The sequence below is a fragment of the Lathamus discolor genome, chromosome 1, assembly GCF_037157495.1.
Source record: "Lathamus discolor isolate bLatDis1 chromosome 1, bLatDis1.hap1, whole genome shotgun sequence".
NCBI classification, from domain to species: Eukaryota; Metazoa; Chordata; class Aves; order Psittaciformes; family Psittacidae; genus Lathamus; species Lathamus discolor.
Genome location: NC_088884.1, coordinates 131,516,217 through 131,530,237, shown reverse-complemented (window position 1 = coordinate 131,530,237; position 14,021 = coordinate 131,516,217). Strand labels below are relative to the sequence as shown.

Sequence of the window (14,021 nt, the reverse complement as noted above, 5' to 3'; positions counted from 1 at the left end):
ACACTGCAGAAATTAACACTGGAAAAATGTGTCTCTTTCCAAGCTGCACTTTCAAGAACAGTAACTAATGCTTCGTCTGTACACCAACTAAAATTAAAGCATATATTCTTTATTATCTTTTAAGAAGAGGCAAGTCATCAGAAGGTTATCTTTGTCACATACAGCAGTAGCTGAAATAAATGAAATTATTAGTTGCCTATCAGGAAGTATATTCTGCATAAGGTACCTGAATATTTTACTGCACATACACTAACAGAAGACCCCCTGCCTTGAGACTCACATGTTCATGGAATTCTGTCGTAAGACACCCCATCTGCATGCAACAGGGGAACAACTGAAGCTTGCTTGCTTTATGTCCCCAGATTCTGTACCAGGGAGTATCCTGACATAACATGATCTCAAGTTCGGAAATCACAGTGGAAGTCTCATCAGTAACCAGTTACATCAGCATCTATCCATGGACAGAGAGAATCATAGAATAGTTAGAGCTGGAAAGGACCTTAAGATCATCTAGTTCCAACACCTCTCCCATGGGCAGAGACGTCCCACCCTAGACCAGTTTGCTTAAGGCCCTGTCCAACCTGGCCTTGAACACTGCCAGGGATGGAGCATTTACCACTTATTTGGGCAATCTCCTCCAGTGCCTCACCACCCTCACAGTAAAGAGTTTCTTCCTTATATCTAACCTGAACTTCCCCTGTTTAAGTTTCAACCCGTTACCCCTTGTCCTATCACTACAGTCCCTGATGAAGAGTCCCTCCCCAGCATCCTTTTGGGCCCCCTTCAGATACTCGAAGGCTGCTATGAGGTCTCCATGCAACCTCCCCTTCTCCAGGCTGAACAGCCCCAACTTTCTCAGCCTGTCTTCATACATGCTGGAAGCAAGGCCTTCTGCAGGAGTTTCAACCTACTCCTCATCAGTAGGTTTATGAACATGAACTGCCCGTGCCTCAAAAGTACACTTGGGCTATTTCCTTGCTATTTCACAGCCAGTCCAGGATCAGATCGCCACAGCTCCTCCTACCACCTGCAGTTCACAAAAAGCTCTGCTAAGGAGAGGCTGTGACTGCACTCATCAAATCACAGATGTGGTGATGCGGCTATTGTGCTGAAGACAACAGAGAAAATAAATGGTTTGCTGGATGAATACAGACAACAAGAACTCAATTAATTACTGCATTACTGTGCAGGTACCATTTCTGCAAAAAAAGACTAAACCTGCACTGACCATAAGTAGATTAGAAGAGATGCTTTATAAATTACACTAATTTAAACTGCATTTTCTCTGAAAGCAAATCTAACACCCAGGACAGAATGTACATCAGCATTGGAGCTAATGACAGAATTCAGACTCAGATGACAGAATTCAGACTCAGAGAGCAGCTGGGGTTGGTTTGTTTGCCTGTTTGCTTATAAGCTTTTGATTACAACTCACACATTCATGACCTCCCTAGAGAACCCAGATTCAGGATAATAAGGTGAGTGAAACATATGCAAAGTCAAATACATAAAAGTCACAGGACTATCTAGTCAAACAGAAAACTGACACTGTTTTATAATTAGCTTCTGCTGTGAAAGGAGAAAAAAAAAAAGTATTTCAAAGCACCTAATTTCTGTTTCTTAAATCTGTAAAAGAGGAACATCGAGAGCTCCAAATAATCCACCTCCACATTTAAGACCATAATCCAAACAGTAATAGCTCCAGCAGTGCTATTACTTCTCTACTGCTGCAGAAAAGAGAAAGCTTTCTGTAGGTTGCAGAAGTGAAACCAAAATACAAGTTTAGGTCACTAGTCAATTTGTTCTTTGTTTAACTAAAACCAAATATTCCCCAGAGTTAACAGTGTATTCATGCTTCTGTACTACACTTACATAAAATGAAACACCATCAGTAGATACTCATTTCTGACCCATTCCATGTAACTTGAAGAAAGGAAAGCTAGCTTCCAGTTTCTTCTAAACGAACAAGTTATTCTGCAGGTTAAGTGCTATCTTAGCAGAAAAACTGGCACAGCCAGACTAAATTTACAGAAATTATGGGCCACCAGGAGCAGCATACCAACATTAGCTTATCTACTAAGTCCCAAACTACGCCTTTCCCTTTTGCTTAGAAAATGTTCCAAGTGTTCTGAGTGTTCAGTCAATACTGCCCACATAGGAGCGGCAAGCATCCAAAATAGAACTAGCTGCCTTGAAATAACCCAGACTGCAGCTACCACAGTGCAGAAAGAGGATGGGAGGAAGCAGCACTAAAGAGACCCGCCTTCGTAAGCCAAGCCCTGGGCGTTTTTCTGTGCTCAGAAGAGAACAGCGTGGCCTCCATCTCTCATCCTGCCTCCCTCAGCCTGTTTCCTGATGAGAGAGTTTTAGGCAACAGAAGAGAGCAGCACTTTTACTGTTTTCTACACTGACATGGACGTGGAGGGGTTCTACGGCTTCTTCATAGAAACTTTATCAAAAGCTTAGAAACAGAGCAGATCCTATTGCTTCTGCCACCACTACAACAAATGCCTATGCAAGGAATATTAATTCCTATAAATAGTACCATTAACTCAATACGGAGCTGCTCATAGGTATAATTGCAACACACACAACCCTGGGCCAGCAGCTCCTATCAAAAAAATCCATAGGGTTATAAAACATGCAACATTAAAAGCAGGAATTCCTTTGTTTTTAATACAATAATATTATATTTTATTGTACTGCTGATCCCATCCAGTGCGCCTTCACTACTTGATCCTGTTCCTGAACAATCTTATGTCACTATGTATCTGTCCTGTAAAGCCAGTAACATCTCAGCAGGCACCGAAAGTGGCATCAGTGGCTCATGTGGTGCTGCCGCATACTTCTCTCTCTCTCTCCTTTTCTCCTTGGCACCTCTTGCTACACTCTACTCCAGGAAACAGATCAGGACTGGCTTGGCACAATCTATAACACACTGTCTGAAATCGTGCTTTAAGGATGAGGGGGGTAGTCAACTGCCCTCTTTCAGCCCTTACTCAAGCCAGACAAAAAACAGATAGTTAAGAACTATTTCTCTACCATGCAACTTTTTCTTACACGCCAGTAAGTTACAATTATTATAAGGACATAATAAAAATCAAAGATCCCTGCATGAAAGGATAACTTCTCTTCTACCTATATGAAAAAAGATGAAAACCTTCTCATTTGAGTACATCTATTACTGTACTTCACCCAAAGGGAACAGAGTAGATTAGATTACAAAAGGAAGTCATTAAACCTATTGAAGTTTAGCAAGGATAAGTAGCCATTGTTTTATTTTCGTAGATGCTGGCTAACACAACATTATTTTTTTCTAATTCCAGACTACAGTGATGTTGAAAACCAGCATTCAGTCAACAGCTTTACCAGAGCTTTTTTGCAATGACAGCCCTTGTATTTTTATCAATCGCCTTCCACAAGTAAGTGTTTGCTTTTGAATAACTTGGTATTTGCAAAACCCACAAGTATTTCCAAAAGTACATATAACAAAGGCCGAAGAAACACTGCACATGTGTTGGCAATCTTTTATTTGAAGGCAAGTTGCTACTTTCAGAAAGGCAGCTACCATGTCTTTATTAGCTCCCTATATGCAGTACATCTGAAAACTCACACATGCTTATGAGCCACTCGACCCTTTGTGAAGTTTCACATGTAGAAACATCCCAGGACGAGTGATCACTAGGTTTTTTCAGGTACTTCAGTGATCTTTTCCTTAAGCAAACTACGAAGCAACTAATTTGTACTTGGCTCAGAGTGAAGGGAGGGATTAATGACAGTGAGGATAATATGATGAAGTGCTAACACATTTAGAATGACCTTCAGACAATGTATGTGCTATTCAGTTTATACCTTCTGACTTTGAGGGCCATCGCCTTCCTCAGAAATGCCATCTTCCTGCTGATCATAAGCAGGCCCTCCCAGGAGCCTTATTCTCTTCTCACATTGCTTCTTTGCCACCGTCAGCTGGTTAATATACCTCTTCACATTGCGAGCCCTCAGTAGGTCAGCTTTCATTGCTGCAGTTTCTTTTCCTTTTGAATCTAAGAATAAAGCAGATCAGAGACAGTCCTTTACAACATGAAAATATCATTGCACCACTGCCTCTGTGACCTGCCTGATCAAAGCATTTTTCATTCTGGAGTCAACTACGCACATGAGGACAGATAATGCAGAGTTTGTATTTGAAACGACACGGTGATTTTGAAACATTCTCCAACAATACCTAAAGGGCTTATATAAAACAGTTCAGAAAAAAAAAAAATCATTATTCAAACAGCCAGTGAAATCTGACTCTTCCAGCTCTCTTCTCATAGTTTGTTGCAAGACAGAGGCTCAAGACTTATGTACTACACGATGTGCACTGATCAGATGGCTTTGGGAAGTTACCTGCAGTTATGGTGCATGATAGATAACACATGAAACTGATGGGTTATGTACCTTACTGAACATAACACTGACTACCTAGAGCCACGAGGGACTGGACTCAGCCCCTCCAGACCAGCATGACATGTTTCCATACGTTTTATTTACAAATCCAAATTTCTTGAGCCTGATGTGAACAGCACATCATACAGCATCTCCTCCAGACAGCAGCAATGCTTGAATTTCATTCAAAATGGTCATATGACTAAGAAGAAAAATCTTACAGTGCCACACCAAGACCGCACAGTATTGAAGTAACATGAAAATGACAGTCAGCTGAATAGGATCTGGTAATAAAACATGTAATGTTTGTGTATTCTACATTCCAGCCTCTTCAGCTAATTACCAGGGTCTAAAAAAAGAAGCAGCAGATAAACCAGATTAAAAATCCCTACTGCATTGAAATAATTCCTGGTTTGTATCTGCTGATTTACATTTATACACTGGTTTTATTTCCCTCTTGTTCAGTGATAATAGCCCTGCTTTTGTACACTGCAACTAGCGCTCAGTAGCAAAGCACCTGGCCTGTACTTGGCTCTGGATTAATTGATTGCTCAGGGATGAATAACAGAGATCCATTCTACTATGTTTTCAAAATATTAAATGCTAGTAGAACAATGTAGATGAAAATAGCATTCCATTTTCAAAACAGTTGCTGGAAAGAAACAACCAGACAGAAAAAGAAAATCTCTTAGGAATTATTTAAAACAGGTCTTTTAAACACATTTCTAATATATTAAGGTACCTTCTCCTTTTAGGACTGTTTTCATCCTTCTATTTCCCCTTACAGCCACATGTAACTACTGCATGTGATTATGTTTGTCACTTTTATACTGAAGAACAACTCAGTACACGGAGCTCCCTAAAGTTCTATAGGTAATGTGAGTGCAGATATCCTCCCAGCATCTCTTCCCATACCGTTAACTGCACTTCGTTCATAGGGAACCTTCCCGATTCAAAGACTGTTAGTTTTAATGGGTAAGTATCATCTGCATCTGAGCTGCCATATAATAGTAAACTACAGAGATAATACTCACTGAAGCAAATGATAAAATGAGTTTACCATGAAAAAAAAAAGCCATCTGTTTTTCTGGCATGTTATCCCCACAGAGAAGTCAACAGAGCATTTAATTTAGCATTTCAGTTCCCTGACCAGAGGTACCAGTATTAATGAGAAACAAAAAGAAAGGGGAACAACAAAAAGCAGGAAAATACCTTAAAGACAAAAATAGCTCTCCCCCTCAATTTAAAATGTTTACAGCTAATACAAATATGTGGGCAGCAATATGAAGTGAAGATTAAACCCAACATTTCCCCTCCTGCACTTGACTCCAAGATGATTTTTAAAAGTTCTCAATTCTCTCAATAGCTTGAATACTTTGGGCTCAAAATACAAACCTGAAACCCCACACTTTGAAAACCCAGGAACAGTGCTGCACAACAATCACTCAGCCTTCTTAAAGCAAAAGCACCCTTCTTAGTGAAATCAAGGCATTCCTGGAGGGTTTTCAAGGTAAGCATGCTTGTTTTACCTGCAGTCTTATCATCCTGCGATTGCAGCAGGCCTCCAGGGAGACTAATGTGCCCTACAACCCATCCACTTTCTGTGAATAATTACTTTATTAACAAAGATCCTCCATAAAACATTTGCCTCACTCAGCATTTCATATCCACAAGGAGCCAACCCTATGCAAGAAACACTCAGGGCAGAGTAAAGATCACACTGCCCGCCTGTTCCTGCTCCATGGATAAACAGGATTAGTCGCCATGAAAGCCTGGCAGCAATGTCCCTTTAAGACTAAACAAGAGGCTGATGAAGAGCAGCCCAGCACAAAGTGTGGCTAAGGCACTGCGGTGCAGGAGAGATGGTGTGGAAACCTGGACAAACAGTGAACATGACTTTCCTCTCCTGAAGTACGAAAGATGAGCTAATGGACAACAAAAGGAGCAGCATCTGTATGTCAGCTGGCAAGGGATTAGGCATATCATTGGTTTTCTCCTAACCCCAATCACCTTTCAAGATTTTGAGAATTCTCTGATTTTCAGATCTGAAATGTTCTGGGGTTTTCCACATTAAGCCCTATCAGAAAGGTATTTTGAGATATAAAGACAACTTTTACTTTTAATCTATTCTTTCCTGATCCCACCACCAAAGTACTGACATAACTAAAAGCCTTTTTTGCCATTTCTTTGTATCAGCAAAGCTGATTATCAATACATCCATGAATCACTGCATAAACCAAATAAAGCCAGAAAGTTATGGAAGAAAAGACTTGCAATTACTCACATACCCCTCAGCCACCTCCAATAAAAGGAACAGGAATAGATACATGTTATTAATACACTGTTTTGTCACTATACAAGGAAAGAAAATGCATCCTTTGGACAACTTTAACTATTAACAACTTCACAGCTCATATCAGTTGAGGAATATTTTTCTAATTACTGTTAAAAACAAATAAAATCACTCCTCATCAGCAAAACAAGAAAGATGCTGCTTTGGCTTTTCTTCCCCACAACAGCTAAGCAGGGCCTCCATCCTCAAAGGAGCAAAAGGTCATTTAGTAACTTCCTCCAAAATAATTCTCCTGATCAGGGGAAATTTTGACAAGACATGCAGTGCCATGGTGGAACTTCAGTGGGGTACTGTGCACCCCTCCCAAGCGCACCAAATGCGATTAGTACCAAAAGCAGAATTTCAGACTCTGCTTATGAATCCACAGCTGTGGATAACTCAATTTGCACTGTAAAACATCAAAATGCAAATGGTTCAAATGAGCTCAAACTTACCAAGCACTCAAAGCTAAGCTATCTCTTTCACTCCGTTTTTGCACGCCCACAGTGACTTCTGACAAAGCTTCCAGATTTTCTTCTGAATCACTCCATAACTAGCTTGATTTGAGATAGGCCAGGAGAAGATCTTGGAATCCACCAAAAACATTGCTGAAAATGGACTCCTCAGAACTAATTCCTCCCCCCCCCCCCTTTTTTTTTTTTTGGTAGTTTTGCTATTTGGTCAGCTTTTATGCATGAAATACAGTGAACTGCAGTACATATTCACACTGTTCTTCAGTCAGAATGTTGGGTCTTGCAAACAATAATCATGCCAACAAATGCCACACAAACTTTGTAACCCACAACAAAAATAATGTAAATTAAGACATATGTAAAGCCTGCTTAAAGCACAAGCTAAAGTGGATTGTAGTGCTGCATGAACTGTCCCTTCTGTTTATAGTAGCAGCATAAAGCAAAAGATTTCTTACTTGAACATATACAACTCATTTGAAGGTATGTATGACAAAAACATGATTAAAACTGAAAGTACGACTTCTTGTTCCTCTACAGCTTCAAGAACTAAAGACACCTGCCACCTGGCTGCATGTACAACCACGCTGACTCATTTGACTGATCTCTGAAGCAGCTACACGCATGTACAACACTGTATGCATTTTTGCAAGACGTTTTTTACACTCTTTTATCCAAGCTAAGAACATGCAGTGCCTACTTACTGCTGTACTGAAGTACTTAAGTAACAAATACCAATTTAACATTTTCATGCAAACAGTAACTGTAACCTTCCATATATATATAATTTACCAACCATTACAAACTTCTCTGAACTTGAAGAAACTCTGAATTACACATTGTCAAAACCTATGTAGGCCTGGAAAAGTTATCTGTTCAATTCTGCAAGAGCAGGACAGACTTTGAGAGGAACAGCACACACGGTTCTTCTGCCCATGGTATAAGCAAAGGAAAACCAGCTCCAGTCAGACAAGAGAAAGAGTGGAAAAACTGCTAATGCCCAAACACTTCAGGCAACAGATCTGGTGGAAGGCATTTAAAGGAAGATCATGGAGAATTTAGGCACAGATCATTAGCAATAGATAGTGCAATGCAGCTTCCCATTTCACAGCCACAGCTGAGCAAAACAAAAGCAAAATAGCGGTAAGGTAAATTTGAGCATGGGAGTAAGTACATACTATACAATAAAATAACATCCACCACATGTAGTCTCTGTCTGTAGGTCCCTGCATTTATCCTTGGTCACTTCTATCTGACCAGTCAGCCTCTCCCCTCCCTCTTTCACCAATGGGCATCTCTCCAAACCACCGTGGACAAGATGCATTACCATCACTAGCACATACAAAGGATCTCAGGAGCAGAAAAAAGAGTTTCCTCTACCAAACTGATTTGAAAAATCACAAGTCAAAACAAACAAGTCTACCATGATCAGAGCCACTGTTTCACCTTCATCCACAAGCATTCCCTCCACACTTACTGGTTGAGCACAACATAATGTCAGCTCTTTAAGCTTTGCCAAAAAGCTATGCAAAAATAATTGTGTATGCATGTTTATCCCTGTGTGGAGGATGGGGGCCGGGGAAGGAATCACACTACAGTTTTGTCATAATTAAGTTAAATGGCATCTGTAACATGCTGGAATGCAGAAGTACCCATCTCACTTCACTCTAAGTTATCATCTTGACAAAACCCACATATCACAACCTACACACCCAAGGTAGCTTGGACACCCAGTTTCTAAAAGAAAAGTCCCTTTTTAAAGCCAAACATTCAAGCCTCTTTTGGAAGCACAGCACCTAAGAAGCCTGCCCACAGACAGTTCTGTTTCTGTACCAGCTGTCAGCTCTGCTTATAAAAGTGGGTATCTACATGTACAGTGGGAACACTCAGCAGGAGAAATCTACTGCAACACAGCAGATCTCTCTGTACAGAAATGGCTGTTTATTCTATCTGTCTCGCAATCCCTGCTTGAAAAGGAGCAGTTTTCTCAACAGGGGTGCTCTGGGGTCAATTACAACATGGTGTCTGAAAAACAGTAACACCCCATCATACAAGGATGGTTTCCGGTCACGCTGTGAAGTCACGTCAGAGGGCACAGAAAACGAGAAGGCAAATCAAACAAATCCCTTCACAGTGTCTGGGACAGGGGAAAATCTGTTGACATATTTGCTGTCTGTTGCCCTAAGACAAGGTACATGTCTTCGTGGGCTTTTGTTTTAAAAAGCAGCTAGCAAAACTGCAAATCCTTGCCAAATACTTGTAGGATCCTGTAATATGACATCAGCAAGAGAAGAAGCAAAAATACATCTGTTAAAATTAGAACTAGTGTATTTAAAGTGTTTCTTATTCACATTATAGCAAATATCAAGTTATTGTATCAGCTTCCTTTGCTGCTATTTCATGATGTTAAGCTTTTTCTTTAGAAAAATTAAGATCTACACTTGCTTCTAGAAACTCAGATCCTTTCTCACTCATGCTACAATGCCTGATCTGTGTGTCCTGACAAACTGCTTGAATTAAACCAAAATGCAGTAAACATTTTCAGATAGGCATTTTTAGTCCTGCATTTTTAATTAAGAAAAAAAGCAACCGCCACCACCTTAAAATACCTGAGAGTTAGCTCAAATTTGGCTGAGTACTTCCAAGGAATGACCACTTATCAAAGGGCAAGATGATGGGAGACTTTTACAGTTAAAGATGTAGAAAGACGTGATTCTTCCAACCAGAGCACACGTGACTATGAGGAAGACTGTCTAAAACTATCATAGGAAGAAAAAACAAAAACAAGGAAAAACCAACCAACCAACCAAAAAAAAAAGGAAAAGCCAACCAAAACAGCCCACCACTACAACCATGTCTACACTCACTGCTGGAGTGACCCTGACTGACCATTTTGGAAGAGGACACATACAAGGACACAGTTTGGAGAAGCAACGCAGATACACCTACACATCAGATTCAGTGCTTTTGTACGAGTGCAAATGAGGGAAGTAGTGGAGTGCCAGCATGCAAGATAACAGCTTCTATTTAGAGTGGGCTGCACCACTCCAAAATAAACCCATCAGCACCTCTTCAGAAAGTAATGCTACATTAGGTTTCTTATTCAGCTTTAGCAATGGCCAAAAGCAATTTTCTTGGTTATGGAAGCTGCATCATCTACCCCCAACAGGCATCATTCTGTGAACCTCTCAAATTATTTTGTGTCTCAGCCTTTTAAGACATTTGACTTTCTCGGGGAGTCAAATGCAAAAACTTACTGCTTAACATGAATCAGATGCTTTTGTACGTTTTCGTTTGCTCTCCTACGCTCACATGCCAGAAGATTCAAATGACAGAAATCTGAAAAGAAAAAAGACCCTATAATATGCCATTTTTTACTACTGAGGAGTTAATACAATGATGTTTAGAAGCACTTTAAGGTACTTTTTGCTTTTATTAAAGGGCCTTAATGGCTAAATGTTTTGCCAATAGGTGGCACCAACACTAGTTAAATTAAATGTAAAGAACTTTGTCCTTGCTGAGCTACAAGCCTTCCTCTCCAATCCCTTTGGGGACCAATGTTAAATGTATTCTTCATTATCACCAGACAAAATAGTAAAAGAAATGAAGTCAGGCAACTGTAGCCTATATGAGAAGCCATCAGCCTGAAACCTGGTCCTCAGGCTACTCATCCTTTAATAATAGACACCCAATCTTTCTAGAAACAAAATTTTTTGGTCCGTTTTAGAGACTTAATTATATCTCCTCAACCAACAGCAAAGGTACACAATCCTGCTCAGACATATTTAGTGCTAGTCACGTACCTGGCACAACACTTACTCTGCTTAGAGAGTAGCTAAGTACCCACTGCTCCAGAGTACTGGCCACTCCTGCTGCACTGAAGTGCTCCTCACATTTGTTGCCGTACCTTTTTCTATTGCAGATGCTGTCTGAGGAAGCTCCCATGCCTGAAACTGATGAAGGCTCAGACTATATCCATGTACATACTATTTTACAGTTGCTCTACTCATATCCTGAGAGCAAGTATCAGGCTCAATAGACCACTGCCACCCAAAGTTCCACTGCTCTAGCTAAACACCCAGGCACTAAAGAAACAATTAGGACCCAATTTTGCCACAGGAAAGGGGAAACAGCTACCAGTAAGACTATCTCTTGCCATGCTGGAGCAAGAGCTCATTTACCAGCAGGAAAGGGGAGACTGTCGTATACAGTGAACACCAATGCTCATGCATTATTACGGGTATGCAGCAGGTACTGGGGCAACAAATTAAAGAGAGAAAAATAGAATGAGATTGCACAAACATACTTCCACTTGGCATAAAGCTTACATTTAACTATTCCCCATGAAACCCAGCTGCTGCAGGGGTAGACAGAAAGGGAAACAACAAAAGGCGATGTAATGTGGTGATCTGTTCTACAACAGTTCAACAATCTTTGTATCAGCAATGAGCTGGGCTGGGGTCTTTGTTGGCTTTCTTTCATTTTAAGGAAGGTAGCACAGTTTTCCTTCAGCTTTTCTTCCTAAAATTCAGGAAAATGTTAGACTTGTTACCACATTAGGAAAAATGTCTCCACCTAGTTCAGGAAAAAAAAAAAGACACGGAAAAGCCTTCAGAACTAGATTTTAACCCTTTACAGTTTTGCTAGCCCCCTTAAAGTTTACTGTACATAGACTGAGCCTGAAAATTTTTGGTAGATGAAAACCTTAGCAGAATAACTGAAACAGATTAGAGATCTGCCTTCAATTGTATGAACTATAGTGAGATTGTATTGTGTGCCTCTGCTGGACATACTGTTCCACATGTGTCAAGCAAAAAAATGTCACCTTTTTCTTCAGGCACAATGCAAATAACCATTGGCTATTTAAGAAATAAGAGGGTTTGATGCAATAGCACCACTGGCTTACATAGCCAGCAGTGGGAATCAACTCTTAAATGACATACATGGTTGCCACAGGACTACACTAATAATAAAAGTCAATACCATAACACAAAGTTTCAGTTCACGCTAGTGGAATTTCTGATGGATTTTTTTTAATACAGGTAAAAGTCAAGAGCCCATAAAAATGCAGAACCAACTTCATCACAGAACAAGTGGAACCAGATTTACTTCGACAGAATACATAGCAATAATCTTTATGTCTGTTCTGCAGTGCCAGGCACTTGTAGCTTCAGAAAAATATCTTCTGTTCAGGGTTTGGACCAGTGAACAATTAACTAAATAAGCTCAAGTGAGACAGAGGAGAGCAAGACAGAAATTAATTGTAGAAACCCAAACTGTGTAAGAATATTCCCTAAATCAATTCCTGTCACAACAAAGACCAATGGGAGCATAAATGGAAATACAGGCTTAGAAAGATTAATTTTTCATAATGTACTCAGAGTTAACTTCCCTGTTCTCATTTTATTAACTTTATGAAACAGACTTTCCATTAAATTAACTTTCATCTGAGAAATATTAATATCTCTTCCTGTAATGTACATTTGAGCAAAAACCAATGTCTACTTTTCCTTGCCTTGGCTTGACAGAAGCAATTTAACCTACAGATATGCACATCTACATTTTAGAATGTAAACTAAAGGTATATCAGTGTTGACAACCTTATACTTTCAGAAACTTGAGCAGGGACCTCAAACGCTTCATAATGTCTCGGAAAGATTATTTTACTTAACCCCCCATGGCATGTTTAATTTTCTGTTTCTGCATTTTTCATTACATTTGAATTTCATTACATTTTAAGAGCTTTCCTTTGTGATACAAAGAGCTACAAAAGGATTTTTTTTTAACCTGACAAGTAGAGAATATATGAAAATATAAAAATCTTAACATGTGTTTTCTTACAAATAAATTAATCTATAGTGCCTGTTGCCTTTTAATTATGTTTTGATATACCTTAAGTATATATGTCCAAGCAAAAATTTGGTCTGCAATTTTGCCATCAGTATAATCTCCTGAAGATATACCACAGTTTTGGTACATTTTGAGAACCATAAAAATCAGTATATGTAATAAATATTAATAGAAATGTAAGATGTACATGCAATTTAAAAGGCAGGCATTGCAAAAAAACTGCAGAAGGATTAAAAGCACTCTATTGCAACACAAAAACATAATACAACAAAGAGTCAAAATAAATCTGACTGACAATTATGCTGTATCATTCCTTCTCCTGTGTTTTGAAAGCAGTAACAGACAGACTTTGAAGAGTGGACTGTATGAAGAAGAAAGAGGAAGGAAGATGCTCAGCATACAAAACTGTAATGCCAAAAACCCTAGTTGCAGCAAGTTCTGAAAATAAATGCATCATAGAGATGAAGTTTCTCATGATCCATCAGCTTAGAGGAAGATGTGATGGGGGGATAATCACACCATGGGAGTTTCTGGAAGAACCAGACAAATGAAACATAACTGAAATACTAAATGCATAGCATTCCTAAAATCTGTTGAAGAATCCCACACACACTGATTGCATATGTATGTTGGGAGTTCAAGCAGCTTTTCAAAATAAAAACAACAGATGTGACTTAACAAAACAGTATCTTACCTTTCTGCCTCTTCACTTGGGGAATATTGCTGATTGTGGTTGCTTGAACTATTTCCACTACAATTTGATACCTAGTTTTAAAAACAGCAGGGGATAAGGGTGAAGAGGGAGGAGAGAAAAGAACAAAAAGAAATAAAGAACATTATTTTTTTTCTTTTACGATGTGTTCTTCATACAGAACACTTAACAACAGATAAAAACCAAAAGCCTTCCACCTCCTCCTCACCTGGAAACAGGGTCATTTCTC

The 14,021-nt window shown here is 39.5% G+C and overlaps 1 protein-coding gene across 3 annotated transcripts in view; it reads right to left on the bottom strand.

The window, feature by feature from the left end:
* The window catches only part of SNX25 (sorting nexin 25), a 78,774-nt gene that overhangs the window by 25,627 nt on the left and 39,126 nt on the right, over positions 1 to 14,021 (bottom strand). For all 3 annotated transcript variants that reach the window (XM_065695591.1, XM_065695597.1, XM_065695604.1), the window contains exons 6-7: positions 13,775 to 13,845; positions 3,853 to 4,043 (exon numbers count right to left, since the gene is read on the bottom strand). In XM_065695591.1, coding sequence (XP_065551663.1) covers positions 3,853 to 4,043; positions 13,775 to 13,845 — 262 coding nt within the window. The remainder of the gene's footprint in view (positions 1 to 3,852; positions 4,044 to 13,774; positions 13,846 to 14,021) is intronic.